At 47.1% G+C, this 25,800-nt stretch overlaps 1 protein-coding gene across 1 annotated transcript in view; it reads left to right on the top strand.

Annotated features, from left to right (window-relative positions):
* The window catches only part of CSMD2 (CUB and Sushi multiple domains 2), a 495,158-nt gene that overhangs the window by 248,106 nt on the left and 221,252 nt on the right, over positions 1-25,800 (top strand). The window contains exons 10-12 of the mRNA XM_015572780.1: positions 8,168-8,289; positions 19,239-19,342; positions 22,383-22,495. Of these exons, the coding sequence (XP_015428266.1) occupies positions 8,168-8,289; positions 19,239-19,342; positions 22,383-22,495 (339 nt within the window). The remainder of the gene's footprint in view (positions 1-8,167; positions 8,290-19,238; positions 19,343-22,382; positions 22,496-25,800) is intronic.

The raw sequence follows: 25,800 nt of genomic DNA on the forward strand, positions 1-25,800 counted from the left end.
ACTCAGCATCCAGGTGGCTGTGATCCTCAGTGAATAATGTACTTTGAGTTCCCACTAATTTTAGCTATATTATTTCAAAGATTCCACTTAGCTAATATTTTTTAAACATCAAACGAAAGAAGAATTCTTGGTTATAACTCTCAGCTTTCCCACCAGCTGGCCATGGGCAGTTTGGCAAATCATTAATTTTCCTGGGGCCATTGTTCTCACTGGTAAAGATAGATAATGGTACGTACCTATCCTCCTCCATCCTGTGTTAATGTGAAGGTCAAATGGAGTTGTGGATATAGGAACCTTTATAAACTGAGGAGTGTTAGACAAGAAATCAGATATCATCATGCTAGATGATAAGCTCTCAAGGGCAAGGAATTCTATTTTGTTTTCAAAACAGGGCCTGGCACTTAGTAGGTGTTCAGTAACATGTCTTCTCTCCTTTAAAAAAAAATAATAAAAAATACATACATATATGTGTGTGTATATATATATATACTTTTATATATATACACTTTTGTGTGTGTATATATATAATACACACCCCCTACTGGGGATTGAGCCCAAAACCCGGGCATGTGCCCTGATTGGGAATCGAACCATGACCACCCAACCAGCAAACCACACCAGTTGGGTCAGTAACATGTCTTGAATGGATGGTTGAATGAATGAATATTGACTAGCTGAGCACTCCAATTCCAAGGAGCCAGACACCAGCTGTGTGGAAAGACACAGAATTATCAAATCTGAAGTACCAGGGACCCTGTACCAATCTATTGTTTTCAAATTCCTTTTGAGGATCAGCCAGAATAAGGATACCTTTAGGCAGTGGTGAGATCTGATCTCTCACCAAGATCTTCTCATGGAAGGAAGGTTGTTCTGTTAGTAATGGCAGTTGCTTACATGAATATGCCCAAGGGCTGGTGTTTTGGAAGGAAGTTCCCAGTTGAGTAATATGCTCACCTTTTTCTCCAGACATGTTGCATGTCCCACTGAAGTCCTCCAGTGGTTTTGACACAGTGGACTCTGAACTCTGCTACACTGTTAACTAAGCACTGGGCTAAGCTTTTTCACAGCCCTTCTCATTTTATCTGCTGCCACTATGCAGCTGGGGAGAATCATGGCAAACCAAGCCAGGGAAATTGGGTTCCAACGTAACTATCACCACTTTTTAGTTGTCCTTGGGCCAGTGTCTTCGCCTGTCTGAATCTCTTCTTCTCCTGCTAAAGGCAGATTATAGAAAATTACTTTGTGACATTACAGCAAGGACTAGATGAGGCAGTAGACTGCAAGCTTTTGTGTAGAAACATCCCCGTGTGGCTCTGAGGCTTTTGTGCACACAGGCTTGGTTTAAACTGCTAAACACTGCTGAGATTTAGCTTCCCCATGCCTGGGGGCCCACCATAGCCTTTAGTGGCCGTGGGGTCTTTTAAAAGCCTGTCCCTCACTGTCTCGCCAGATCACATTGCAATGGCACAGTTTGGGGGCACCGGGACTTTGATCTGGATCACAACTCTGCCCCCATTAGTTTGCTGGCCCTAGGCAGGTTCCTTCATCTTTGTTTTAGCCACAGGGCCCTCGTTGTGAACTGGGAAACCAGAACTTCCCCTGCTGAGTGATGGCAAAATGTAAATAAGTCACGTTATAGAGAGTGGCCAGCACTTACTGCAGTGGAGAGGGGTTCTCAGCGCAGGTTCACCTTCTTGTCGCTCCCTCCTCCTTGCTTCTCTCCCCTAGATTGTCTCAGGGAGAGCGAAGGCAAAGGCTCCTGGGTTTGAGCGTGGACCAGCTGTCCCGGGCAGCACTGAAGGCCAAGGGCTGAGATAGATATTAGATTCAAGGGTCCTTTTATTTGGGCAGTTTTGAAAGTTTTTCTCTTCAAATCTCTATTTTTGAGTTTAAGTAAACCTCACTTTAAGAATAAAAAAGGGACAAAACTCTGAATTCCAGGATAGCTGCACTAATAGCAGGTCACCCAGAGATCACATTCTGAAAAGGATCTGTCACCACACACATAGTGGCATTGTTTCTCCTCTAATGCATTTCAATTGTGATGTGATTTTAAATATTCCTTGTCCACACAGTTAATTACACTAAAACATGAGGCTTGGCAAATAATAGACTCTCCACAAATGTTTCAAGACGACCTGCATGAATCGGTGATTGAAGTGAATGAATGCTGTGGCACTGTGCCCTCACTTTGGAATCTGACATCAGGCATTTACAGGCCTTTCTTTTGTTTTCCTCCCACCCAAAGAAATAAGCATCTACTTTGACCCCTAGAAAATTGTGATCTTCCAAAGGAGATTGAGGGCACCTGAGCACTGTTATACAAACTCCATTCAGCCCCAGATAGAGGCAGAACAGTATATATAATAGGGGGCTTACTGGACTTATTTTATATATGGGGCTTAATATTTTAAAGTGAGATTTTATAGAAAATAAAACAGATGTAGGTGGGAGGTCTCGCACTACAATAGGGACAGGAGATTGGGAGTTGCTCGCAGCTCATGACTCTCAGCAGCCCCTAAGCCACCTCCAAGGAACCCCTGAAGCTCTGGGGAACACTGTTTATAAACCACTGATAGAATGAAGAGGACCCAATTGACATCCAGGAGACCTGGTTTCTTGTGACCACAAATTGGGGTTGACAGAGACTAGGACTCGGTACCAGCCCCAGAGGAGATACTTACAATTACTGAGATAATCTACAGAAAACAATACATTTCTTTATCCTTTGTGGAGAAACCCACTGTTTGCTGTATACATACGTATATATTTATGTACACATATTACATGCATGCACATTTACATATCTATTTAAAATACAGACCTTTATGGTAGCAAGAACACCAGACTCAGGACTCAGACCTAAGTTCACGTTCCAACCTTGCTGTTAACTTGTGTGCCATATAGCCCAGGGCAAGTCACTGAACTGCTCTGAATCTCCTCCCTCATTCTCACACAATGGGAATGAAACTTGGAAAATAAGGCACCAACCAGCTAAACTAAAGGCCAGGTGACTATCTTCCTTCCTGGTGGCCTTTGCTGGATCAGCTTCCTGGACCTACTCCTTAAACACCAACTTTCCTAGTTTTCATCCTCCTCACCTCCCTTTCCCCCACTCCTACCTTGAGCCTACACCTACCTCCTCTCTTTTCCCTTCATTGTTCCCTGAGTCCCATATGCACGAATGATAAAGCTCCCATTTATTGAGCTATTTATACTTGTATAAAGCATTGCAGTAGGCATTCCTCATAATTTCTTTATGAAGAATGCGGCAATACCCATATTTCATGTTAGTTCAGGCTTGGTGTAGCCAGTCTACTCGCCCAAGGGCACAAAGCTAATCGGAATTCAAACCCTGACTCCAAAGACTCCATCCTACACTTCCTGAAAATTGTACCTGCACATCCTTCAGAGTCAGTTTATTGGATGGAACCACATAGAAGATCTTTCTCCCCCACTTTTTGGTAACTTAAATTTTGATTTAAAATTGTAAACTCACAGAAATTTTTCAGGAAATGTGCAAAGAACTCCTTTGTACTCTTTACCCAAATCCAAACAACTACTTTTGATGAGTTAATGGCCAAGGAAGGAGCTGAGTAGGGCCAGAGTGGCATCATAGAAGCCAATGAATGGGAGTTTCACCAAGAGAGAAGGGTCACATGGTTAGATCCTCCAGAGAGGTCAATTGGGGTTACGTGTCTCCAACTGAGTGGCAAATGGTTGAAGTTTTTCTTGTAAGAAATTGTTGAGGAAACTGAGCAAAGAAAAGGAAAAGGACTGACTTGAGCAGAAGCTTCAATTACAATGGCAAACCATGAATCCGTGGTGGTCACGGTGCTCCAGGCAGCACCCTGGCACCCAGGATTAGGAATAGAGAATGTGGATGGAGAATTAATCAAAGGCATACTAGTATATGAAGGTTGAAGGGGCCATTGGTGAGGGTCTTGAGGTCCAGATAGTGAAAGAAGAATGATCAGAGGGGATTGAAAGATGAGGGGAAATGAGGGAACCATAAGGCTGGAGGGGCCTATGATTTTAGGATAGCAAATACCTCAAGATCAAGTTGCTCTGCTGGGTGCATAGGCGGCAGGGGAGAGAATGGGACGATGGAGTTTAAGATTTCACAGATGGCTCTCTTGGGCCCAGAGCAGGAAATCCTGGGTATGGCCAAGGACGTGGATGACTTTGGGTAGGAGGACTGGCCTCTAAAAGGCAAAGGAACTGAAGGGAAGATGAGCACATAAGCACACAGGATTGCAGAATGGGGGATGAGAGAGACTATGTGCCTGCCAGATGTTGTCTGTTTCATCCATAAAGACAAAAGCAAGGCCATCAACTGAGAGTAAGAGGAACAAGAGGAAGGGTGAGAGGTCTGAGGAGCCGTTAGAAGGAATGAAAGGTTCTTTGTACAGAGTAGGAGAATGAGCTCAATAGAGCTAAATGGCAGAGTTGCTGGGAAATATCTAGGATTTTTTTAAGGTGAATAATCAGGAATTTATAGTGATGTCAATCTTTCTGTTCATGTGATTTTTCTCAAAAAGCTCAACCTTCTGGGGGCAGATCTAGAGAATGTAGGTGGAGAGCGTCATCCATAATTGATGTCTTTCAGGCAACTGATGAAAGGAAAAAGGAGCAAGAGACTTGGATGGATTTGCAAGAAAATAATCATCATGGTGGACCATGGGCTCTAGGTTTGATAAGGACAGAAGAGGAGACAGGGAGCTGATGGGTGGAGAAAAAATGTTGGTGTTAGTGGAAGGAGGTCTAGACGAAAGTCAGAGTGGAGTTCCTCCAGGGGTTCAGCAACTGTTTATGGAGCAATGACCTCCAGGAGGTGAGAGAAAGCTCTCTACTACAGAGGGCTGCAGAGGAAGCAGTGGACTGGGGAGGGGGAGACGGGCTTCGATTAAGGCAGGAGTTGGAGCAGGAGGTACTGAGAGATGTTGCAGATGCCAGCCAGGTTTGTTTGCCTTAGACTTGGTGGTGGGAACGTGGACAGCAGGAGGAGGCAGGTCAGTAGTAGGAGAGGCAAGGGAGGACAGCATGTAACAGTATGGGAATCAGTTTTAGGGAGAAAATAGAAGGTCAAAGGCATTTGCATCTGAAGCAGTTTCCTTTTTGGTGCCAAGTTGTTGCAGTGCCAGAACTGGCTGTGAGTTCCGATCGTTCCTCCTATTGTCCCCTGGAATATCACCCTGTTATAAGGTAGTGATGTCCAGAGGAAGAGAGGGAGTGGCTGCAGAGCTCAGACATGGAAGGCTATGGAGAAGTCTGAAAGCTATCCAGCAGAAAATGTGATGGGAAAAGGCAAAGAGAGAAACATCAACATGTGTGTATGCATTAATTCAAACCTTGTCTGAGCATCTACCATTTTGTCAGCCTGTGTGGGTTGCAGTCATGAGCTAGCCATCTGTTGATGGGATCCCAGGGGCTGGCTGTTCAGGGGGAAGTCTGTCCACGGACCCCCTGACCTCACCCAGACAGCAGAGGAAAAAAAGTAGCTGATGCTCCATTCTGAAGCTGTTTTAAGGTGCTTCATGCTAAATATCTGCAGAATGTAATATTTTAATTAATCCCCTCTAAGCTCTTAAAGTGGTAAATGCCTGTTTGACCTGTTCTCTCTAATTACCTTCAGCATATTTCAACAGACGGCAAATACCATCTAATTTTTGGAAACAAGTGCAGGATAAATTGAGTCTGAGGCTGAGGGCTTTTAAGGCAGCGAAACCTGGCTTTCCAGAGGAGGTGTAAGATGGTGCTGGTGGAGGTTGAGGGTTCCCCAGAGCTAGGGCTCTGGATCCACAGGTCCTCTTCGAAGAGGTAGGCTGGGGTCAGGCTTTGGTTTTGATGGTCTTATTCAAATTTGTTTAGTAATGTCCGTCGCAAGTGTGGTCACAGGGGAAAGTCCTACATAAAGCAACTTTAGGAAAGGTAGAAAAAGCTCCCAGGCCTTGAGAGAAATCTTGGGCATCGTGAAATGGAATGAATAGGCATCGGAAGTCCCACAGTCTCGGCTCCCCTTTGCTGAATATTGACGATGCCCCAGGTCCTGGGTGAGCCTTCACATCCATTATCTCAGGTACTGCATCCTATCATGCCTCCTCGGGAGATGTCACTAGCCCCATCTTACCGGTGAAGAATAGAATCAGAGGTTTTCTAACTTCTTTAAAGCAAGTAGATTTAAAACCCAATAGGAACAGCACCTGGCATCCAGGATTGGGAAGAGAGAAGGTGGATGATAGAGTTAATAAAAGGCAGAAATGAGAGTGTTGAGGACGCCATTGGTACTAGTGAAATTTATGAGAGAACAAAGGGCATGTGAGCATAAAAGAGAACTCTCCTCACCATGGCAGCTGCCTTCAGGCCCAGTTGTATCAAGCACGACCTGTGAATTGAGGTGTTTCTCAGCACAGACTTACAGAAGCAGCTGGACGCCCACAGGGGAACGGAGGGGAGGATTCTCCTACGCCAGTGATGGTGAACCTATGACACGCCTGTCAGAGGTGACACGCGAACTCATTTTTTGAGTTGATTTTTCTTTGTTAAATGGCATTGAAATATATAAAATAAATATCAAAAATATAAGTCTTTGTTTTACTATGGTTGCAAATATCATGTAGAAAAAAAATTTCTCTATGTGACACAGCACCAGAGTTAAGTTAGGGTTTTTCAAAATGCTGACACACCGAGCTCAAAAGGTTCACCATCGCTGTCCTAGGCCCTTGTTTAAACTAGACTCAACTGACCTCTGAGCTCAGGAGGAGGGAGAAGACCCTTTGGGTGCCAGGCTGAGGGCATGCCACCAGGAGCTGCCCCACTGCCAGTGACGAACTAGAAGAGAAGGAGCCATTCGGACCCAGCCGCTTCTCGCAGATAACGCTCCGACAGCTCCGCCTGATGCTGTTTCCGTACCTGCTTCCTCCACAAGCTGCTGGCCCTGCAGAGAGGGCTGCGTCTTAGATGGTTTTTCTCCCCACACTCTGCCTGGCCCCTGTGAGGCACTCAATAAACGTTGGAATGAGTGAGTGCAGGAATGAGCGTCTGAAATGAGAAGAGATGAGTTATGTCCGGAAGCTGCGGGAGCCGCTTCCCAGACCCTCCAGGAAGGGTTCCTGGGAAAGGTGGATCCTGGCCCCATCCACACACACACACAGGAGCTCCAGGATGTGTTGCCCCATCAGAGGAAACCAGGCTTGACACCACTTTCATTTCATATACTTAGGCTTGCTGCGTTTGCTCACTATTTCTTTACCTTTCGGCACTTTGCCTACAATTAGGATAAATTGCCATGTGGGCAGCAATGGAACAGGCTCATAGAACTCTTTATTAAAATAGCTGAGCACTAACATTGAAGAATGAAGTGGCTAGAACTAAAGAACACGTTTTTAAAGAAGGCAAACACCTAGGTACAATGTAGTACCTTAACTGTTATCAATCACTACTTAATCTAATTAGCTCAGAAGCTATTTTAAGGGGCTTAATTAGATTAAGCTGTGATTGATAACACTTTATATCTACTTGAGTAGAGCACTTCTTCTAATTCACCTTGAATCTTTATGCTTCCCGTCAAAAGCCTGTTTTAGGCATGTGCGGAGAGGGAAGTGGGGAGGCTTTGATTGGCACTGAGGTCACACAGGTTGCCTGGTCCAGGCTGAGCTGGGGGCCTTGGCAGAGTCCTTGGGCACAGACATTCTGAGACCTGGTGAGGTGGCCTTGACAAGGACACCCTGAGATTCTAGTTCAGGAGGCCTGAGCAAACTGGGGAGCGTAGGTCAGCAGAGCAAAGCATGGGCACCTCAGCAGGCCTACAGATGTCTGGGGCCCACCCAGAGTTAGGTTACATGAGGAGTACCAGGCCACACCCTCTTGGTAGAGTTGAGCTGCTGATCACAGTGGAGTTGGGGTTGGGGGCTGGCTTAGCTTGACCATGGAAGCTCATTGCTATACGCAGGGCAGGCAGGGCATGTGGGGCCTCCCCCTACCCCGGTGCTCCAGGATCTGTGACTTACCTCTGAACCCACTGAGAACTATGAGGGAAGAAAACAGAAAGCAGAAGGTTATACCTGGGTGGAGACTATACAGACTTCAGTCTCTTTTGGGCTGGGGGTGAGAGGTGGGGATGGGAACTGGACCTCATCTAAACAAAACTTTCATCTTCTCTCTGCAGCCCGCATGTGTGATGCCCACCTTCGAGGCCCCTCGGGCATCATCACGTCCCCCAACTTCCCCATTCAATACGACAACAACGCACACTGTGTGTGGATCATCACAGCACTCAACCCTGCCAAGGTGAGGCTCCTGAGGGCATGGGTGGTGTCCTGTGGGCAGGGCTTGGCTGGAGACAGTTGGTCTACAAGGGTTTCAAACTCAGAACTTGGTCGTGGTGGGTTCTTTGTAGGCAAATCTTTAAAATTGTTTTTATTAACTATCAAGTAGATAAAAAGCAAAATATAAGTAAGATATAAAGAACATCAATGCAATAGACACCTGCATAGCCAAATCCCAGTTACCTTAGTGATGTATATCCCTCACCAGCCCCATCTCATTCCCTATCCCTCAGGTACACTCTGCCTTGATTGTGTGCTTATCATTCCTCTTCCTTGTTTACAGTTTACACATAAATGCGTATTCTTAAAAATACATTGTCTAGTAAGCCAGCATTTGAACTTCATATAAAGGTAGTCATGTTGTATAGATTCTTAATCAACTTCACTCAAAATTATGTCCCTAAGATTTATCTCTGTTGTTGTGTGTAGTTTTGCAATGCTTTACACATCTTTTCACACACTTATTTCACATTTAGTTCTCTCTTTTTTGGTGACATGCCCCTTGTTCTCTCATAAATTGTTCAAGTGTCTTGCCAAGATCCACAGAATAACCTGTTGGAATCTTTAGTTATACCAAACTATAGATCAATTAGAAAAGAATGCTTATATTTGTAATTCTGAGTCTTCTGGTCCATGAGTATGGTATTTCTCTCTATTGACTTAGGACTTCTTTAATGGCTTTCAATAAACTTTTGGAATTTTTCCATTACAGATCTTGTACCATTTCTTAACATATTTACTCCTAAATGTGTTATATTTGTTGTTGCTGTTATAAATCACATCTTTTAAATTTTTATTTTCCACCTATTTCTTGCTGATGTTTAAAATGCAATTAATTTTTATTCTTTGATCTTTGTATATAGCAACTCTTTTGTAATAACTTATCTGAGAATTATTTGAGATTTTCTCTACAAGACAATCATTATCTTCAAAAAATGAGGGTTTTATTTCTTACTTCCCAGTCCTTATACCTTCTCTTCATTTCTTTTCTTGCCCCAACGTTCTGACTTAAACCTCAAATATAATGTCAAATGACTGTGATGATGGTGGGCACTCTTGTTATTGTTTGCTGTTAATAGAATATTCTTCATCATTATGATATTTGCTGAAGCTTTTTTTTGTTTTTTCCTAATCTTAGTTTGCTAAAAACTTTTATTGTGAATGGACGTTGAGTTTTATCAAGTACCTTTGTATACTTATTAATATGATTTGCTCCTTTATTTTCTTAGTATGGTGAATTACATGGGTTGACTTTTCTGATGTTAAACCAACCTCACATTCCTGGTATAAACTCAACGTGGTCATTTAGCATTATCAATTTTATACATGCCTATAATTGATTTGCTAATATTTTATTTAGTAATTTGCTTCTATTTTGTTAGTGAGATTGGACTTTTATATTACCCTTGCCAGATAATTTGGTCAAATATTGCTAATCTCATAAAATAATGTAGAGAGTGTTTCCCCTCTTCTGTTCTATGGAACTAAAAGTGGAAGATTAGAATAGATTTGGAACTTCTCTGCAACATTTCAGGAAAATTATCTGCGTCTGATGTTCCTTTTTTGGAAGATTTAAAACTATAGGTTTATCTTTTTTATGACTAAAGGATTATTTATATTATCTGGTTTTTCTTGAAGCCATTTTATTAAGTTTTCTAATTTATTGGGTATAAAGTTGTACATACTATCTTTTACTACATATTTTTATTCCCCTTTTCATTTCGATGTTGTATCTTTTTTATCAATATTGCCAGAGGTTTTACATTTTACTACTTTTGGAAAGAACCAATTTGATTTTCTTAATACTTCTGCTGATATATTTATTTTCTATTTCATCATTTTCTGCTCATCTTTACTTTCTTTTTTCTATTATATTTGGATTTATCTTATTCTTTTCTGGCATCTTAATGTCAATGCTTAATTTATTTTTCAATCTTATTTAAATATTTAATGCTATAAATTTCCCTCTAAGAACTATTTTGGCTACATTCCCACAGGTTTTTAGGCATAGTGTATCTATTATAGTTTAGTTATGAATATTTTCCAATTTCCATTACTCTTTCATCTTTCAACCCACAGCTTATTTAGAAGTAGCTCCTAATTTTCAAACAATGGGTTTTTCTAGCTGTCTTTTTGTTACTGGTTCTAAAGCTTATGGTCAGAGAAAATTGTATTTGAATCATTTGAAATTTGTTGAAACTTGCCTTTTGGACCAGAAATGGTCATTTTTTCACACATATTCTGTGTGTACTTGGAAAAATGAAGTGTATTTTGTAGTTTTTGTGTTTTGTTGCATCAAGCTTGTTGATTGTGCTTATACTAGTATTCTTTATATCTTCATTGATTTTATCTTCTTGATCAGACAGCTGCAGAGGACGGCATACTAAAACCTCCCTCTATGATGAGAGAACGCTAGGAATACTAGACAAAAACCACTATGATGGTGGCTTTTGTCTATTATTCCTAAAGTTCTATTAATTTTTGCTTTATATATATTGGGACTATGTTATGAGATCATGCAAATTGAGAATTATATATCTTTCTGGTGACTTGAAATTTTTTAAAAATAATTATGTAATGACTATCTGTAGTAATGTTTTAAAGTTTTTTCCAGCTATTACATCAGCTTTCTTTTGGGTTTTGTCTAGTAAATATTCTCTTCTTGCTTTCAACCTTGCTAAGATCTCAGTCCAAGCACATCCTGTCCCAGTGTGCCTTCCCTTCTCCTCCAGGCAAATTCCTTATTCCCTTTTGAGACACAATTAAAATACCCCCTCTTCTGAGAAGCCTTCCTAATTCCTAAGGTCTTGCTCCTTCCTGTTCCTACTTTTCCCTTTTTGTGTATATATCACATTGTACTGGGTTTAGAATCTCTTTCTCCTGTAGCTCAGAAATGCCCTGAAAGCATTTTGGAATCTTGTACGGTATTTCTTCTGCAGTTACAGTGCTCAGTGCAGAGGAGTTGCACAGCGGGTGTTTGAATACGTTAATAACTGATGGAGACCTGTGTCAGTGTCTAGTAGCTCCTCAGGTGTGGCCACTGCCATGTTTGGCCCCAGGGCCACCTCCTGTCATGACCTTTCACTTCAGCCTCATGGAAGACATGGGTGGTGACATTTCCGTGGTCAGGACTAAAACCCAGTCCCGTGTCTCTGCCCCCTACCGACACACATCTGCCTTTCTATCGCAGCTTCTCAGTGTGAACTCAAGACTTATGATTCCGTGTGCATATGAACTTCAGTGGATTTGATTGGGAAAGTTAATCCAGCTTTGCTTAAAAAAAAAAAAAAAAAAAGTAGAAATGAGGCTGGAAAGGAAGAGAGAGATGGGAAAGGGAGGGGACATGGAATGGAGAAGGAGGGGGCATGAAAAGGAGAGGGAAAGGAAAGCTCATTTCATGAACTTCAAAGCCAAAGATAATAGTGTTTTGATTATTCACTCTTTAAGGATTATCACTGTCACTCTTCCCTTTGTAAGCCTGAAGAATTAAGAATTAACTCTCCAGGCAAGTGATCACTCAGGAGTGCAAATGTCAGGAATACATTTGTTGGCCCATTTGCTCTCTCGCTCACGCATTCAGCATTTACTCATGCCCTCTGTGCTGGACGGTGCAAGCTGCTGTCTGGCTCTCAGAGAAGCCAGTTTGCATGACAGGGTAGCTTAGAGGGATCTTTTAATGGCCGCCTCTAAGTCCTAAACTTGATCCCCCCCCCCTTTTTTTTTTTTAAATTTCTTCACTTCCCATCATATCCTGGCATTCCTCTTCCCCTAGAACTAACTGCACACCCTTCTCTGTTCTTGAAGACAAGCCCCGCCCCTCGTCTAGCCAGGATTGTATGCCCCTCATGTTTGCCCATACCCACGCTTCCCTAATTTCAGTACTCATCACACCATGTGGTGTATTCCGTATACTTGTAAGTCTCTTCTAGAATGTGAGCTCTCTGGGTGGTGGCCATGTTTATCTTGCCTGCTATTGCCTCTCCAAAGCCCAGCAGTTGGCAAGTGCATATTAACTATTGAATGAATGAATGAATGAATGAATGAATGAATGAATGAATGAATCTATCAATCAATGAGTGGATGAGTCACAAATGGGTGAAAGCGTCTACTACTTTCAGAGCCACCAAAATTAAACGGAGGTAGTGACCAAAGTTCTAGAACCTCCTAAAGTTCTCAATCTCTATCCATGGGCTTTCTTGCCCTACCTCCTCAGAAGCCTTCCTCATCCAAAATATATAAAGAGCTCATACAACTCAATCACAAAAAAACACGAGCAATCCAAATGGGCAGAGGATCTGAATAGACATTTTTCCAGAGAAGACATACAGGTGGACAACAGGCACATAAAAGGATGCTCAACATCACTAATCATCAGGGAAATGCAAATCAAAACCACAGCAAGACATCACCTCACACCTGTTAGAACGGTTATTACCAAAAATAAAGAAATAACAAGTGTTGGAGAGGATGTAGAGAAAAAGAAACCTTCATGCATTTTTGGTAGAAATGTAAGTTGGCGCAGCCACGATGGTGGGGTGGGCATAATGAGTGAGGGAGTCAAGAGGTACAAACTTCCAGTCATAGAGTGAGTAAGTCATGGTTATGTACTGTACAGCATGGTAGCTATAGTCAGTAACATTATATTGCATATTTTGTTGTATATTTTCTTTTTTAAAAATATATGTTTATTGATTTCAGAGAGCAAGGGAGAGGAGAGAGAGATAGAAACATCAATGATGAGAGAGAATCATTGATTGGCTGCCTCCTGCATGCCCCCGACTGGGGATTGAGCCTGCAACCCAGGCGTGTGCCTTGACCGGGAATCGAACCGTGACCTCCTGGTTCATAGGTCAACCACTGAGCCATGCCAGCCAGGTTATATTGCATATTTTGTAGCTTTATATGGTGATGGGGGAAACTAGACATATTGTGATGATCATTTCACAGTACATACAAGTATTGAATCATCATGTTGTACACCTGAAACTAATGTAATATATCAGTTATACTCAATTTATTTTTATAATACCTTTCCCAAAGGTGCCAGAGGCCCATCTGCTTGAACTCCCAAGGGTTCAGGTCAGCCTTCCCAGCAGTTTCCCCTCTGCCCTCCTCACTCCCAAGCCAATTCTTGAGCCCTACCCTGGGCCCTCAGCAAGACTGGAACAAGGATCACCATGAAGGCCAAAGCCAAGGCCGCGAAGTTGACATGCTTGAGTAGGCCATGCCCAATAGACGGGAGCTCTCTTCCTTTCATGAGCTAATAGTCAAAGTGACAGCAGCATTAGTAAAACCAAGGCTGGGTGGGCCAAGGTCAGCCTTCAGGGGCTCAGAAAGTGCAGGGAGGAGGAAGAGGGAAGTAGGGCTGGGCAGGGCATCGTGGAGGGGGCTCTTTCTAGCCAGAAAGGAGCAGGGGCTAGGCTTCCCAGGGTGCTGAACTTTATCCTGAGGGTAAAGAGATGGCAAACTTTTTTGTAGTGATGAAAGCCTTTCTTCAGAACCTATAGCTATTGGCTTGCCACTGGCTGTGAGTTCCTGAAAATTCCACAGAAGCTTAAACAAAACAGTCTGTTTTCTCCACCACCAGAGGTCCAGAGCGGAGAGTCCAGGTCTGGTTTAGTAGTTCCCTCAGGTGTGCTGAGCACCTTCTATTTTTCCCTCTGCCTTTTTTCTTTTTTGATTGTGACTCCTGTCCTCATGATCACAGGGAAGCAGAAGGCTGCTCCTTCTCTGTCTCACATCGATATTCCAGGACAGCAAGGAGAACGGCAGGGAAATGCTCTGTGGACTCCTCAGCGCTTATCTCGTTGCCTAGAACAGTGGTTCTCAACCTTCTGGCCCTTTAAATACAGTTCCTCATGTTGTGACCCAACCATAAAATTATTTTCGTTGCTACTTCATAACTGTAATGTTGCTACTGTTATGAATCGTAATGTAAATATCTGATATGCAGGATGGTCTTAGGCGACCCCTGTGAAGGGTCGTTCGACCGTCAAAGAGGTTGCAACCCACAGGTTGAGAACCTCTGGCCTAGAATCTTGTCACTTAGCCAGACATCCTTAGCTCTGAGGCTAGCTAGGTGCATGGCCTCACTTCAAAGTCAAGGTTCTGTTAAGAACTTATAAAGAGAGGGAGGAACATTTATTAAACCACCATCTGTGTCTGTCACAGACTCCCAAAACATGAACTAGCTCAAAAAGAACTGCTTGATTGGAGGAGAGCCCTGTCCACCTTTACTGGTGGCCCCTGAAGTACCTTTATGGGAGCCTGGGTGCCTGGGAACCCAGTTTGAAAACCATTGCTCTAGGCCAGAGGTCAGCAAGCCTTTCTGCCAAAAGCCAGATAACAAATATTTTAGACTTTCAGGACCATGTAAAGTTTTTGTTACAACTCTTTTTGTAGTGCGTTATTTACTTTTTTAATCCTTTAAAAATATGAGAACACTTCTCGGCCTGGCCAGGTGGCTCATCTGGTTGGAGTGTCATCTCCTATACCCATGGTCTGCAAACTGCAGCTCACGAGCCACATGCGGCTCTTTGGCCCCTTGAGAGTGGCTCTTCCACAAAATACCACGTGCGGGCGCACACGCACAGTGCGATTGAAACTTCGTGGCCCATGCGCAGAAGTCGGTACTTTGTGGAAGAGCCACACTCAAGGGGCCAAAGAGCTGCATGTGGCTTGCGAGCCGCAGTTTGCCGACCACTGTCTATGCCATAAGGTTGCAGGCATGATACCCAGTCCGGTCCTGGCGCATATGGGAGGCAACCAATCAATGTTTCTCTCCCTTTCTCGCTCCCTTCCCAAATAAATAAATAAATAATAAAATAAATAATAGAATAAAATATATCTTCTTAATTCAATGGCCAGTACAAAAACAGGCCACAGGCCAGATTTGGCCCAAGGACCATAGTTATCCAACGCCTGCTCTAAGAGATGTCGGGCACACAGATTTGAATGCAGAGTGAAGGATAGGCTATGTACAGTGTACCTCTGTGATCATGCCTACTCATGTGCTGCCACTATCCTGCCTCAGAAAGGTGTTTGGGAGCTTTATTGATTGGCATGTTAGTTAATGAGCCATTATAAGATCCTGTGTTTCAACAAAGGCCAAAGAGAAGGGGGGAAACTGGAAGCATTGGTACGTTGTGCACTGGGACCCGTCCCAAAGCCCAAGTCTAGTGTGTGTCGCTTCTGTCTGCTTGGTGTGATTAGCACCTGTGTTAGGGTCAGATGCTAAAAGAGCAGTTCACATCCATGGCTGCTCTGACCAGTGATGTGAATCGTTTTATGGCTCTGGGTTCTGGCCATCAAAGCAGCATTTCCCCATTAGAGACCTAGTAATCATGTGCTCGCTCTTTTGGAGGTGGCATGGTGAGCCAGCGCCCTCTGCCCCAGGGCTGGCTAGAAGCAGGCTCAGCCAGGACCCCTGATCCCTGTGGAGGCCAGGCCCCTCCTCCTGCCGAAGGCGCTGCAGGCCTGGCGGCATTTTATGTGCACCAAGTCCTTACTGAGCTGCTGAGATCCAGATAAAGGGCTTAGGGCAGGTTTGAGGGGATAAGCCACGCTCCCTGCCTCGGTGGACCGAGACCCCGCTGGGGCTCTCTGAGGCAGCAGAGCAGAGCGGCAAAGAGCCTGGCCACTGGCGGCCTGGTGAGTTCCAGGTTCTACCACTCAGCTGTGTGACCTTAGGCAAGTTGCTTAAGGTCTCCCTGCCTGAGCTTTCCCATTTGTAAAATAGAGGTATTCGTTGTAGCAGCTTTTGTGAATTTTACATGAGTTTATGTGTGTAAAAGGCTCGGAGCAGAGTTAAGCACATTGTAGGGTGAGCTCTTATAGTGAAGAAATCTCTAAGAGAAGATGATTAAAACTGTGATGAAGTATCTCAAAGAATCTTCTAGACCAGGAGTCAGCAAACTACTGCTAATGGGCAAAATCCAGTTTGTTGCTTTTTTTATATAAACAAAGTTTTAGTGAAACAGCCATGCCCATTCAGTCTGGCTGTGTTCCCTCTGCAACAGACCATGGTCTGCACAGGGGAAAATATTTGCTATCTGGCCCTTCACGGGAACAGTTTACCAACCTTTGTTCTAGACCATAACTCCTATAAGGGATCTGAGAAGCTAGTGATCAGTTCATGCTAGAGAATCAGGAAAGGTTTGAAAGTGTCCTCCCACTCAACATTGTCTAAGCTGAGGGCATATGCCTGGCATGCCAGCAGGCACTGGCAGTAGAGAGACAATGAGACGTGATCCTGCCCTTCAGGGAGTTCGCGGTGTAGCGGAGGCCCAGGTACACAGATGAGTCAGTGCTGCAGGTAAGTACTGACAGAGGTGGGAAGAAGGGGCCTCAGGGAGCACATGGAGGACAGAGGGCTCAAGGATGAGGAGACATTGCTGGGGGCCAGGAGAGAGAGGACCCAACATAGGGGTGGCCAAGAGCTCCTGCGTGGGAGGTCAGCAGGGAGCAGATGCCCAGGGCTCCTCCCCATGTGTGTGGGGGGGGGGCGGGGGGGGGCACGGAAATGGTTATGTCATCCTGTAGGCGGGACTGGGAGAGTGAGGATGCAAAGGATATTCTAGCCTGAGCAGCTGACCCCAGGATGATGACAGTAGCCAGCTGAGAATATGGGAGGCAGGTTTGCCTGCTCAGTGGGAAAACGAGAAGAGCCCCAGCATCCCATCGCTATTGACAGTTACAGTCCATCCCCTTTCTAAGGACCCTGCTGTTGTGGTATTGCCATGGCCCTGAGACCCGTCTCTGGTTTCCAAAGGTCCCTCAATGCTGTTGCTCCTAAAGCAACAATTTCACCTCATACCTTTGCTTACAACTCTTCCACAACCCTCCCTTGTTTTTAGGGCAAAGCCCATCCCCTTAGCCTGACAGACAGCCCTTCCTGGGCCGACTCCGCCTGCTTCTCCTGCGTCACCCCCACCTTCCAGTAAACAACTCCAGATCTACCAGGAGTCTCTGGACAAGTCCACGTCCTTCGCCTTTGCCAGGTCACCTGATCCTCTGCCCGATTGCTCTCCCTTCCTTACCCCTGTATTGAGTTCAGTTCACCTCCCAAACTCAGCCTGGGGTTCCTTTCCTCCGGGAAGCCTGCTCTAGCCCTTCTAGCTAGTGGCCCTCAATTCTGTCTGACCTGTCTGTCCATGCCCAGGTATGTTCTTACACAGAAATGCTCCTCTCCGTGAATCCCATGCCTGTGCAAGGGCCCCGCTTAAGTGGCACCTGGGCTCATGAGTGAGTGAGGCAGCTGTTGGCTTCTGAGGCGCCTGAAAGCACCTTGGGGTGAGGCCCTGCCGCCACCCTGGCAGTGTGTGGGTGCCGGGCTCTTTGGTTTGGATGGAGGAACCCTGCACAACCAGGAAAATCTATCCACAGGATTTCTCTTCTCCTTGGTTCATAGAACAGAGAACTAAGCCGCACCCCAGCCTCCCCACTGGGAGACTGAAGATCTTCCTCAGTTGAAGCCAGGTTGCCAGGGACAGAAAGACCCAGATTAGACGGTAGCCGTGGTGCCTCCGTGGTCCTGTCTTCACGAGTGGCACCACCACCCATCCACCCAGTGCTCAAACCAGAAACCTGCACGTCATCGTAAAGCCCTCCTCCCCCTCAACCCCACAGGCATGCGGTCACCAAGCTCTCAGTGTTGCTGGGACCTGTGTCCGTCCCGTCCCCATCCCCTCCTCCATCCCTCACCTGGACCCCCACAGAAACCTCGAGCATCCTCCCCACCTCAGGCCTCACTCCTCCCACATCGGTTCCCACACCAGCAGCCAGACTAATGCTTCCTCAAGCACCTATATGTCCCTGCCGCCCATTGTTTAAAACTTCTACTGCTCCTCCCTCAGAACGAGCCCCAGCTCTGCAGGGCAGGGGAAGTCCTGAGACCCTTCGGACCTGGCTCCAAGCAGATCCCCTAGTCCTGGCCCTTCTAGAGTCACCTCCTTGCACTAGAGGGCCAAGTACATTGTCCTCCACTCCCAGGCAAGGCAGCAGCAGGTGTGTTCAGTTTGTGGACTTGCCGTGGACTGACACTGAGTCCTTGTTCTGGAATGTTCCATGCCTGCCACAGCACAGGCCTTGTGCACCTGACTCTACCCATCCCTCCCTCAGCATCCCCCATTGGCTGGTCTTCCACCCCCTCTGGATTCTCAGATCCTCCCCCCATCAGGAGGAGCCTCCCTCCTGCCTCCACCGGAGGACAGTGAGCCACATCCCCTCTGGCCTCCCCCAGCCCTCGCATGGGGTCCATCACCCCGTGTTGTGGTTGTCAGTTTGCTTCTCTGTCTCCCCTGCTCACTGAGAGCAGGGACTGTGTTGAACCCCAATGTTGAAACCCCATCCCCTAGCCTGGCATATGGTGAGTGCTCCATAAATATTTGTGGAAGGCAGGACTACAACAAGTAAGAGAGAAGAATCTTGTTGAAATCTCCTTCCTAGACCATTCATTTATTCGACAAATAAACAAAGAGGATGGAGAAAAGCAGGCAGAGAGACAGAGAAGTCTGCAGGTCCCTGGGGGCAAATAGCTGAGATGCCACACGTGGCCTGAAAAATTGCCACCTCGCCCATGGGGGTTCCTGTGCATTAAAGCATGAAGAACGAGTCTAATCAGCTCGGAGTCAGCCAGATGTGCCTGGTGTTGCCATGGCAGCCCCCAGAATTGGGCAGATGTGCCATGAGCATCTTTGGAAAACATCAGGGGACCCCAGAGACTATATGGCCTGGAAGGAAATAGTTCACACTCAAAACGCGGGCATGGAACTGCTCAGTGTGGATTGAGGGTTGTGTAGGATGGTGCCACGGGGACTCTGGGCATCAGAACATAACGAGGAAATGTCTTCCTGTTCTCAAGGCTCTCCCGGCTGCCCCTGTCTGCTCCCTAACCCCATGCTCCCTCCCTAGGTGATCAAGCTTGCCTTCGAGGAGTTTGACTTGGAGAGGGGCTATGACACCCTGACGGTCGGGGATGGTGGGCAGGACGGGGACCAGAAAACGGTCCTCTACATGTAAGTGAAGTAGGCGTTCAGGTGGGAGGGCGGGAACCCCGGTACCTTGGCTGAGGGTGGTGGGATGGGCTTGCTGGGTCTTGCCTGGTCCCCCAGACCACACTGCGACCAGGACAGGTGCCCTGTTGTGCTTCTAGTTTCAGCAACAGTCCCTCCGCCTCTCTCTGCTCCAGCCAAGGGAAACAGAGCACTGGGCCACATTCTCACTAGAGATTCACAGGAAAAGTGTACAGAACAAGCCGTTCTAGGGAGCAGGGAAATACAGGTTTTGTGACTGTCTGCTTCGACACAGACTCTCCTGCCACCCAGCAGTTTTTCCTCAAGGCCAAGTACGTCCGTGGTGGTCTGACTTCAGACAGAGACATGAAAGTGCTTTGCTAACCTCCCTGCCTGCTCTTAACGATCTGGGAAGTGGGTGGTTCTAGAGAATTAGGACCACATGGACATACACATTCTCTGAGTCCAGAAAGATTAGCATCGTATGGTCAGCCAAGGGAGAGGGTGCTAGCGGGCTCTCTGGGACTCCATGACATTGGGTCTTGGCGTCTCCTTTGCCCACCACCTGCTGCATGTCAGGAAAATGCTCTTGTTTGATGCATGTGGTCCAGCTCCAGAGAAACAGGCCTGACCTCATCCATCTCCCCTGCCAAAAAGAAGGGGTGATTTCACATATGCTGAGCACCTACTGTGTGCCCAGGCACTGTGATGGGAACTTTCACATCAGTTATCTCATTTAATTCCCACAACAGCCCTGTGAGAAAAGTGTTATTATCCCCGTTTAGTAGGTGGGAAAACTGAGGCCCAATGGTTGCAAAAGATGGTTGGTGGCAGAATCAGCACTTGAGTTCAAGTGTTTTGATTTCAGTGAGGGATAGCATCCCTTGCCATACCCCCTCCCAGCCAGGCTAGCTCCAAGCTAATACCCTCTGGTTTTAATAATGAATGAAAGATAGCTATTCAGTAATAACTAGCTTGTCCAGGAGCTGTTCTGTTCTGGGAACTTCCCACACTTTCTCATACCTGCCTGGAGAAGATCCTATCAGGGTAGTTAAAGGATTCATGATGTTACCTGCCGAGTCAGTGACATGGCTAGGACGGGGGCTCTCTCAGGAGAAAGGGAGGAATGTGAGCCCTGCCTATTCCACTGTGTTAATCAGGGTTCACCAGAGAAAGAGAACCAATAGGGTATATATAGAAAGAAAAGGGGCTTATTGTAAGGAATTGGCTCACATGGTTATGGAGGCTGACAGAGCTCAAGATCTGCAGGGTGAGTCGGCAAGTTGGAAACCCAGGAGAGTGATGATGCAATTGTGGTGTGGAGCCAGCCGGCTCAAGACCCAGGAAGAGCTAATGTTTCGGATCCAGTCCAAGGCAGGGAGAAAACCCCCACAATGTCCCAGCTGGAATTCAGACAGGAAGCATCTTCTCTTAATCAAGGGAAGGTCAGCCTTTTTGTTCAGTTCAGGCCTTCAGCTGATTGGATGAGGCCCACCTACAGTGGGGAGGGCAGTCTGCTCACTCCATCTACCATTTAAATGTTAATCTCATCCAAAACCACAGACACACCAGGAATAACATCTGGACAGATATCGTCGGGATACCCCAGGGCCCAGCAAATTCAGATAGCCATCTCACCCCCCTCTCCCCTCCTCTTGGTGCCTCCCCACCACTCACCTGTCCTGGATCGCCGACCTATATGGTGTATCCGCTCAGTGTGCCCAAGAGGTCCTTCCACAACCCCATGTGCTTTTCCATGGAGAGAACCTTAGAACAGCAAAGCTGAAAAGACTCTTGGGGATCATACAACCCAATCTCCTTCTTTAACATGGAATGGAAAAGCCCAGAGCCGCCCAGCATTTGCCCCAGGTCCCCCCACAAAGAATGGCAGAGCCAGGGCTTATACCCAGATCTTTGCACTAATGTAATGTGAGTGAGCTCCCAGCAAGTCCTGTAGCAGCCCAGGGACTCACCCATCACCCCCGGATCTCTTTAGGCCAACGTCCATCTCAAACCTTCAGGGAAGCACATGCAACATGGTCAGGCTCCTTTGTTGACCCAGTTGGGTCAAACAGGAAAAGCAGAGGCCTTGGCTTCTCTCTTGCTTCCAGCCCCACAACCCTGGCCTGGTCTCAGTCTACTCACGTGAGAGCCCCCAGATCAGGGATGTCACACAGGTTGGGCTGGTGAACCCCAGGTGGTTTGTCCCACTCCACCCCCATGGCACTCATGTGCTGAGCATCTCTCTGCAGCCAAGTCAACACCCCCGACCCCAGCTTTGAGACCCAGGGTAGAGCAGACCCATTAACGAAATCGCCCCCTCCACAGCCCGCAGTCCCCGTCTCTACAGTGAGGAAGCCAGGTTTTTTCCAGAAGCCCCAGCCTGTGCACTGGACGCTGGCTCTGCCACTCTGCAGCAAGCTGACCTCAGGAAAGCCATTGCCATGTTGTGCCTTTGTCTTCTCATCTGTGCAGTGGAGATATAACCCCTCCCTCCCTGGGCTAATGGGGGCAGTAAATGAGATAATGGGCGTGACGGTGTCACACTTGGATAGGTGCCTGGAAAATGTGAGTTGAGTGAGGAGATTCCTGTGCTCAAACTTCAGAAAATGTGGCCCAGGCTCACGGCTGTGCTTTAAGCCTTATACTGGCAGGGAGGACACGTCAACTGAAAGGAATGGCTGGGTTCCCACCAGGGGAAGGGGTTTCTGTCTGTCTTTCCTGCAGTACAGTTCACACGAGAAATCAGAGGTTACAGGGTATGGACAGCCCTTGAGTAGATCTGGTTCCAGCTAGCCCTGCCCCCCGAGCCAGCGAGGACAAAAATATCATAAGCCCAGGGGTCTGGGCGAGGAAATGGAGGTTGAGATTCAAGCTCTGCCCGTGGCCGAGGGGGAGAGGCGCTGAGTCCCTGGGCTCCAGTGTCAGGATTTGCCCCAGTGGGCCTGGCCCCGAGATGCTCCTGTAGGTGTCTTCAGTCGGGAGTCATTCTGATGGGGTGCCATGGTGGGGTGCACACCTCTAAATCTCTCTCTCCTGACAGCCTGACAGGTACGTCGGTCCCAGATCTCATTGTCAGCACCAACCATCAAATGTGGCTCCTCTTCCAGACAGACGGCAGCGGCAGCTCCCTGGGATTCAAGGCCTCTTACGAAGGTAACTGCTCTTGGGGAGTGAGAGGCCCGCCCTGGAGTCAGAGCCTCAGGGTCTAGATGTGGTATCAGCGAGCCCTGGGCTTGAACCTGATTCCACACTAGCTTCCTCTCCTTGGAGTTCTTGACATCTCTGAGCCCCAGCCTCCGTCCTTGTCCAGTGGGTCTTCCAGGTTGTTTTGAGGATTAGCTGAAGTAAATCACTTAGAATACTGGACACACAGCACTGGGCACATACTCAGTTCCATCCCCGACTCATACTAAGCTCATGTAGACCTTTAAAAGGTCCCGTAGACTGTCTAATCTCGGTTACTTCCTACCTTCATACTGTAGATAGGAGCTTCCCAAGCTGCTACCCACTAGGGGTGTTAGAGTGATGAGGGGTTGTGCACAGTGCTAGGACAGACACACGCCTGAGGAGGGTACAGATGAGGGTGACCTTCATCTCTTGATGGAAATAGCCATTAAGGGAATGGCAGACGCTGGGACCCAAGAGATGCCACCAGCGTCACCCTTCCCTGCACTTCCATGCCTCCTGTTGACTCATGACTGCTAATGTCAACCCCCACAGAAAGGGGAGAGAAGCCATCCCCCAGGGATCTGTGAAGGCCCTGTTAGGTGTCAGGCCCCAAGCCAGCACTAGGGAGCAGATGCATCAGGCCCAGGCCCTGTGGCAAGGGGCTCACTCTTTCTGCAAAAGCTGGGGAACTATTGCAGTCAGGGGGGTGTGGCAGAGCCCGTGGAACCATGGAGCGTGGAGCCATGGAGCGTGGCATCTTCTGGGGTATCAGGAAATGTTTTATCCAGAAAGGGGGCCTTATGTCTTTAAAATGACAAGGTGACTACTAGAGAGACAGGAGGGAGAGGCGATCTTCCTGCACCCCAACTCAGAGACCTGAGCGTTCTACAGGAGGCTGTTTAGGGGGAGCAGTACCAAAGACTCGTTCCACTCCGTGGGCCTCACGCCCCAGTGCTCGCGTCCTTCTGTACCAGGACCTGGACTGTCTCCACCCTGGATGCACAGCGTGTCCTGGGGCTGCCCTAACAAAGAGCCTCACACCGGATGGCTTGGTTCAAAGGCAGTGTGTTCTCTCACAGCTGGAGGCTAGGTGTCAGGAAGCAGTGCTCCCCCTGCGACTCTGGGTAGCGTCCTTGCCTCTTCCTCGCTTCCCTGGGGATCCTTCCCGCAGTTCTTGGTGTTCTTTGGCTTGTAGCTGTAGCTCTTCGGTCTCTACTTCTGTTGTCACATGCAGCCCTTTGTGACTCTCTCCCCCTCTTATAAGACACGACTCATAATGGATAGAGGGCCCTCCCTACCTCCAGTATGACCTCATCTAAACTTGATTACTTCTGCAAAGAACCTATTTCCAAATAAAGTCACATTCACAGTCACCAGGGGTTAGGATCCAACATATCTTTTGGGGAAGAAAATTCAACCCATAACAGGAGGCCAGCCCATATTTCCTGCACTAACATTGTCATAGCTCAGTGCCCACTGGGATGAGGACAGTGACTGCACTGTTCTAAGATCAGGAAGCATATGTCTGGATGAGACAGAGGAGCAGGCAGAGAGCATCTATTGCAGCGGTTCTCAACCTGTGGGTCGCGACCCCTTTGGAGGTCGAACAACCCTTTCACAGGGGTCACCTAAATACATCCTGCATATCAGATATTTACATTACGATTCATAACAGTAGCAAAATTACAGTTATGAAGTAGCAACAAAAATAATTTTATGGTCGGGGGTCACCACAACATGAGAAACTGTATTAAAGGATCGTGGCATTAGGAAGGTTGAGAACCACTGGTCTATTGGGTGACAAGCGCTGAGTTCAAATCCTGATTCTCTGGCTTTCTAGCTCCAGAGCAGGTCAGGGAGCCTGCCTGGGATTCCGTTTCTTCATCTGTGAAGTGCAGATAATAATACAACCTAGGTCCCAGGGCTCCTGTGAAGATTACGCTTAGATAAAGAATGTGAAAGTAAGAAGTGTCGCACTTTGCAGTGCAATAAGTGAGTAATGAGTGCATACATAGGTAGTTAAAAGAATGGGCTCTTCTGGTGCCTAGAGTTACACTCAAGTAGCTGTGGGACGGTGGAAAGAACATCGGGCAGGAAATCAGGAGATGCAGATTTAGGTCCAAGCTCTGGCACACACTGCTTTGAAAAGGGGAATGAACTCGGGCACGGAGTTTCTAAGGCTCCCCCCTTTCTGAACTTCTGTGGATGTTCCGCAATGATTGTTTCCAAAGCGGGAGGAATGATCCTGTCATCCACATGCCCTTACTCTGTCCATATTTTATCAATGGCTCAAGTTAGACATAAACAGCATGAGCTTGAAAGACAGGCCAGTACACCAGTCCACATGCAGAAAGATCTCGATGGGAGGGGCTGTGGGCTAAATTACCATGACCAGACGAAGCAGGGATAACTGTCAAGCATGTTTTAAGGTTCAAAAAATTAGCTACTAGAATTGATCCCAGGGAGTTAGTGTGCTTTCTTCTGTTCTGATCAGGCATCAGAGAATTGAACTTAGATGTGGGGACCACAGCTTGAGATGGACACAGAAAGGACATAAGGCAAGCCCAATGAGAAATGCTTATCCGGGGTAAAGTAAACTCAAGGGAGACCTGAGAGCTGGGTCCAAATATTTGAAGGATTGTTTCGTGGGAAAGAAGAATTAGGCCTGTTTGGTGTAATCTCATTGGAATAGAAAGGGACTTGTTGAGAGCACCGTGTGCCAGAAGCTGTATGTTCATTATCTCGGGGTTTGCAGTACCGTGTAAAGACTTGGAGTGCCCTCAGGGACCACCATGGTGGGGCAATAAATGGAGATAATAACAATCTCACAACATGTTAAGAAAGGGAAAGGAGATCACAGAAAGCTCCTGGCAGGGTGTCGGGCACAGAGGAACTTCCCCTGGAGGCTACTGAAGTTCGTCTCCACCCACACCTTCCACGATTGCACTGCTCTCCACTGGGTGTCCTCTGCCCGGGGACACGTGGCTCCTTGCCATCCGCAGATGGCCAGATGACCTGTGCTTGCTCTGATAGGCCCTGGTTCTAGGGCCCCACCTCACACCTGCACTCCCACCTGGGCCCTGCCTCACACCCACACTCCCCATCTGGGCCCTGCCTCACACCTGCACTCCCCACCTAGGGCCCTGCCTCATACCTGCACTCCCCACCTGGGCCCTGCCTCACACCTGCACTCCCCACCTGGTCCCTGCCTCACACCTGCACTCTCCACCTGGGCCCTGCCTCACACTTGCACTCCCCACCTAGGGCCCTCACTGCCCAGACTGGCTGAG

This window comes from Myotis davidii, unplaced genomic scaffold (assembly GCF_000327345.1).
Source record: "Myotis davidii unplaced genomic scaffold, ASM32734v1 scaffold88, whole genome shotgun sequence".
NCBI lineage: Eukaryota > Metazoa > Chordata > Mammalia > Chiroptera > Vespertilionidae > Myotis > Myotis davidii.